Source organism: Lagopus muta, chromosome 2 (genome assembly GCF_023343835.1).
Source record: "Lagopus muta isolate bLagMut1 chromosome 2, bLagMut1 primary, whole genome shotgun sequence".
Taxonomy (NCBI): domain Eukaryota; kingdom Metazoa; phylum Chordata; class Aves; order Galliformes; family Phasianidae; genus Lagopus; species Lagopus muta.
Window position 1 is genome coordinate 31,753,210 of NC_064434.1, and position 6,000 is coordinate 31,759,209.

General features: G+C 35.0%; 1 protein-coding gene across 3 annotated transcripts in view; it reads left to right on the forward strand.

Annotated features, from left to right (window-relative positions):
* Positions 1–5,578, forward strand: part of TTK (TTK protein kinase) — a 31,833-nt gene extending 26,255 nt beyond the window's left edge. For all 3 annotated transcript variants that reach the window (XM_048934872.1, XM_048934870.1, XM_048934871.1), the window contains 6 exons: positions 143–267; positions 443–526; positions 2,331–2,507; positions 3,218–3,308; positions 3,582–3,679; positions 4,869–5,578. In XM_048934872.1, the coding sequence (XP_048790829.1) occupies positions 143–267; positions 443–526; positions 2,331–2,507; positions 3,218–3,308; positions 3,582–3,679; positions 4,869–4,958 (665 nt within the window). In that variant the 3' untranslated portion in view covers positions 4,959–5,578. The remainder of the gene's footprint in view (positions 1–142; positions 268–442; positions 527–2,330; positions 2,508–3,217; positions 3,309–3,581; positions 3,680–4,868) is intronic.
* Positions 5,579–6,000: the final 422 nt, after the last annotated feature.

The following is a 6,000-nucleotide window of genomic DNA, read 5'->3' on the forward strand; positions in this document are numbered from 1 at the left end:
AACACTTTAAATGAAATCTGCAAAGAATAATTTAGTTATCACCAAACAAGTGATCTGCGTGTTCTCTCTGTGCAATGGTCAGGTAACTGAGCAATGAACATACTTCAGTAACAGCTTGGATTGACTTGAAACTGTTTTACAGGCATTGTTCACAGTGATCTTAAACCAGCAAACTTTCTGATAGTTGACGGAATGTTAAAACTGATTGACTTTGGCATTGCAAACCAAATGCAGCCAGATGTGACAAGCATCGTTAAAGATTCACAGGTGACAATTCTGGAAAATTGATGTATAGATTTCTGAAAATGTTGTAGTACTTGTTGATTATGTTAATCTCACGGCTGGAATGAGTACTGTACTGATTTCCTATATGCTTTTCTGTACTTTAAGAGAAAAATCAAACTATTTATTAAGTATGTGCCTCATTAAATATTTTTACTAGGTTGGCACAATGAATTATATGCCACCTGAAGCAATACAAGATATGTCGTCTTCCTATGGAGAAAATGGGAAATCGCAATCTAAGGTAACGTGATTTTGTTTCCTCCTGTCCTGCATACTGTGTAGTTCAGGCATATAATTCAAAGTTTAGCTTTTTCAAAATCTTCTGCTGAAATAAAACAGAAATCCACTATGCCAAGGTGGTGGTGGGCAGTTTGAAGGCTAAGTACTCTGTTTTCTGCAGAGAGTGTTTAGAGAAGTGCTGAATTGAATTAAATTGCAAGTAAGACAGGTGCATGGACTTGAGGGAGTTGAAGTAGATGACAGAAGACATTGAGAAGTATTAAATGTAAACCAATAATAAACAACTGTCTCAATCCGCAAGGAATGGTATAAAGCAATCTTGTGCTATCAGTATGAATGATATTCAGTGGTGATAATAGATCTGCATCAGACTTTGTGGAATATGTCACTGTGTTCTGAGGTTTGGGTTTCTAAGTTATTGATTGCTTTGTATAGTGAAGACTACTGATGGTATTTAAAATGAAAAGGGAGACTTTTTTCTTTTAAATTATCAGTCTAATTTGTTCTAGAAATTCTTCATATTTTTGGTTGTGGATGGTTTGCTCCTTAGGCCTTAATCCTGTGTTCAGTGCTTTTGTTGACTCATTTTTATGATTTCTTTGAAAGAATCCTCGTGAAAGTTTCTGAGGCTTCTTTCCATTTCCTGCTTTCCAGCCTCAAATTTTCTGACATGGAGAATCGTTTGTCTCTCTCTTTTTGCTGCTGTTTGGGATAAACCACAGGATACTCCATATCCTGTTGTGTCAGAAGTTTAACATGAGCACTGTGTTCCTGAAAGGACATGTGTACTGTAGTTCAAGATTTCAGCATTTCATCTCAATTCTTATGATCAGGATCTTCCATAGACTCAACTGAAGGAATCATTCCCTAGCCATTTTCTTGATTGCCTGTTGTGTTGCTCATAGCCATCTGTTTTGCCTGTTCCAAAAATTGATGGAGCTCTTTACTCTATTGCTAGTATCTTTACAGCTGTATTTTAGTATTCTGCATGAGTAGATCTGCCTTAGAAATCTTCCAATAGAAGTAAGAAAAAATGTATGCTGTAAAACGCTCTTCGTGTTTGCTTAAATGGAAGGTTAGGATAATGTCTGTGTCACTGTCGTATCTTGAATCCTGTGAGATACAGGACAATGCTTTATAAACTGAGGTTTGTAAATGATTCCTCTAAAATATTGTGTCTTTGCCTTTTAAAACTTCTACCTTTTAAATTCTTTAAAACTTGTAAATGAAGTGCAGACTTGTTCTGGCTCTTAGCTCATTTCAGTAAAAATCCAACCGTCATACTGCTAAGTCAATGCAATGTCTCTTCCACATTCCTCCACTTCTCCCTACCCTCCAACTTCATCTTTTTTTTAAAAGCACTTCAGTAAGAGGACTGGAAAGTCCTCCTTTAGAGAGCAGCCCAAATGTGGTGGTTGGAATTTGGATCTTGAATCCTTAAAGCCTAGAAGAACTGGAGTGTAGTTTCCCACTTTGGGCACAAGCATACGCATGATGCTTTACTGGCTTCCAAGGTGATTTTAGTATATTTATTTGGATTTATGAATATATCCAAAATCAGAATACTGCTATTCAGCTTGAGGGCTTTTAAGTTATTAAAGTTGACTTTTTCAAACAACTTAAAAAAAAAAAAAAAAAAAAAGCTTGCTTATTGAAAATTACTGAAAGTCACATTATAGTACAGTATTAATAGGTAACAGTGCACTGTTAATCATGTTATCCAATGTAAAAGAGCTAAACTATCAAGTGAACTGTACAGTTACCATTTCCTAAGTGAGAAAACCTTTTTTTTTTTTACTTGTTAGATAAGTCCAAAAAGTGATGTGTGGTCGTTGGGATGCATTTTATATTGTATGACATATGGAAGGACTCCATTTCAACATATAACAAATACACGTAAAAAACTGTATGCTATTGTTGATCCTCATTATGAAATAGAATTCCCAGATATTGCTGAGAAAGATCTTCAAGATGTGCTAAAGGTAATTTTCCCTGAAGATTATTTTTGATTCAAGCAATGGCAACTTCTTTATTTAAAGCATATTTTCTTAAATTGAATGAATGAATTGTACTTGAGGAGCTTGTTTAACAAATAATGTTAATTGCTGCTAATAGTAACAGGCCTTTTCCCAAAAAGCTAAAGCTAGCTATTTCATGGTTTGTCATAGACGTCCATTTTCAGCTCAGTAGTAAGTAAATGTTTAAAGCAGTCTGGCCTAACTCCTTTGAGCCACCCAAAGTAAATTGAGTAGCTTTTGTACAGCCTTCGCCCCCTTCTCGTATTCTGCATGTTTGCCTGCATTTGAGACTTCACTTATTTGTTTTATGCAAAAGCCCTAATCGTGCTGCTCAGGAGGAAACGAAGTGAAATCCAGAAACGTTTATCCCCAACTTTCAAATTCCAACATCATTTTGAGTTTTTCAAAGTAAAGAGATGTAAACACGAGAGCCAACAGCTTCTTCCAATGTTGTTGCTAGAGTAAAACAGAATATCCAACCTTCTTTAGCAATCATCTTCACAGAGTAATTAGGGTAATTTTTTTGGTGTATTTAGGGTTGTTAGTGACTTGATGGTAAGAAGTCTAGGCATGAATTTGATAGGTCTTGAAATATCCACAGTTTCAATTATAATTCTTAGGAATTAAGACTAATTCTCTTGATTTTTGAAGCAAAATATTCTTTTTGTTTGCAGCGCTGTTTAGTAAGAAATCCTAAACAAAGAATATCCGTTTCAGAGTTGCTGATACATCCCTATGTTCAAATTCAAACCCAATGTCAAACAGGTATGTCTATTTCTAAAATATATTTGTTAAATAGCACTTAAAATTATGTTTAAGAAATCAAAAGGCTTTTTTTGTACATAGACATTTGCTGGTATTGCAGTAGGTGGTTTTGTTTGGTACCCACGTATGTTATATGTAAGACTTCACTTAAACTTATAATGTTTAATTTTTAGACCATTACTTTCAAAACTGACCTTTTGTCTGTGTCTTACAGACTTGTTGGTAATTGTACACAATTGTATACAGCTCTAATGATTTTAAATTAACTGTTAGGTGTTGCAAATGCAAAAGGAGCAACAGAGGAAGTAAAGCGTATCCTTGGCCAACTTGTTGGCTTAAATTCTCCCAACTCTATTTCCAGAGCTGCTAGGGTAAGTAAATTGGCTTTCCCTATGTCTGTCTTAGCACTGCACGTTCATGCAGTAATGTAAAATGTGTGGTAATGAAAGACGAAGGGATGCATGTACTGTAGTTTTAACCACTGCTGCAAAATCATAGCATATTGTCATGCTTTTGTTTGTGGGTGGTGTGTGATCTCTACCTACTCCTGAATTGGAAGATTTAAAAGGTGGTTATCTTGGTTTATTCTTGCCCTGTTTCTTTTCATTCAGCTCCCAGTATATCTGCATTATATCTCTTTATTTCCAATACCCACCATCCGGACTGGCCTTTGTGTCTCCTCCAAAACAGCCCTTACTGGGCTGCTTTTTTTTTTTTTTTTTTTTTTTTTTTTTAGGCTGACTGGAAGTTAGAAAATGCCTGTGATCTTCCACTTGTCCTAATTCCTTGTCACTATGTTAAAGATATTGACAAACAAAGCCCTGACTCTCATTATCTCTCTTTCTGAAAGAAGGCAGGCATCATGAGGAGTCCTATTCAAGTCTGTGGGTATTCCTACTTCTGGCACCATAGGGTTTTTTTTTTGTGGATGGTGCTTCTGTTTTGTCAGACTTTTCTGTAGCAACAGTATCTGACCCTAAAATAATTAAATACAAAAATGACCCATATTTGTTATTGAAGTTGGGTCATTCATCACTGTAGATGATTCTTCCATTCATTGTTCTGAATGGTAACCTGAAACTTTTGTGTGAAGAAGACATCTGTTCAACAACATTGTGATGTGGCTATGCTTGTGGCCACTGTTTTTTGTGATTTCCTCACATGAAGTTTCCTTCCTTAAGTACTCAGTATGAGCAAGCTTTATAAAAGTATCCCTCTTTCTATGCTGGTGTTTCTGCATCAGAGGCAGTTAATGGCATGAACGTGGATTTAAATCATGGTAATGAGTTCTCTTCAAACTTGTGAAATACTACTTTTTCTCACTAAGTCAGTATGTGTTTTTTTTCAGGCACTGCTGCATTACAGCTGCTAGGACTAAGCTGTTGATCTTAATTGCATCTTTATTTGCTGATTTCTGAGACAAATCTTAGTGCAGTTAGTAATATTAATATTTCAAATGAGAAGTTATTTCAAGTTGTAACATTTGCTATAAAGATTGTTTGAATCTATATGTGAAACAGCAGTGTTTACCTGAATACTTGTGTTTTTATTCATTTTCAGACTTTATATGAGCAATGCAACAGTGGTAAAAGTCTCGACGTATCAGCATTTGCCAAATCTGGGAGTCAAAAATCATGGACAGCAAAGTGATGTACAGCTGTTTGGGGTGCAACATAACTGGTCTGTTCAAAAGAGTATTTAGTGCTGCTAGCTTTGTAAAAGGACACTCAGCATAAAGTTCACACTTGAAAAATTAAATGTAAAAAATATATATCTATGTACAGTAAATCCTGACTTGCCACTTGGATTGAACAATGAAAATGGATAGGATAGTTTGTTACTATAGTCTTTTCTTTCTAACAATGCTGTACAGTTTTTGAACTACAAAAACTTGTACAAGACTTTCAAGCTCCTTTATACTCAAACTAAATGTAAAAAAAGCTTTCTAAAACACCAATTGTAAAATTGGCTATGTAAAACTTGCAAGTCTCTTGAAATGTTCTAGAATGTGAGTACAGTATTGTGCTGTTCTGTTCTTTGCTGCCGAGTAAAAGAAATGCCTCTAGTGTCCAGCCCAAAACTAAGGGAAAAAAAGCACTCTGCTTATATAAGCAATCAGTTACAGTTCTGGTAGATACATGTAAATGCCATCCAGTTCTTGAGCTGTTCTTTTGCTGACTGATAAATGGCATAGTGGAAGCATCACTCTCAAAGTGTAATAGGAATAAAATGGCTTATGTTCTATTTAAAAAAAAAAAAAAAAGCAACAACTGCTTTGCAAATCCAGTATGCTTTGCAAACTTCAAAATAGAAAAATTGTCAAGATTAATGATGCTCAGAAGACAATTTGGATTTTTAAGAGCACTAATACTAAGCAGTGTAAATAAAGTGTACTGAACACACTGGTTTTATACATGATTATTAGTGGATTGATCAGATTTTGTTGTCACTGAGGTATATTTCTGGTGCAAGAATGAATTTTAAATTACTTGGAAGACATTTAAATATTTAAAAGTTTCAGGTTGGGAGGGGAAAAAATAATCTTCAAGACAGCTGCCATATTTTCCTTTGAAAACATGATATTTGTTTATAGAATCTCTGAGCAAGTATTTTCAAGTTTGTGGTTTTTGCCTTTTCTTAAGTTATGCATATCAAGATCCTGGTTCATTGCTGAAGTGTCTCTTGTTAATTT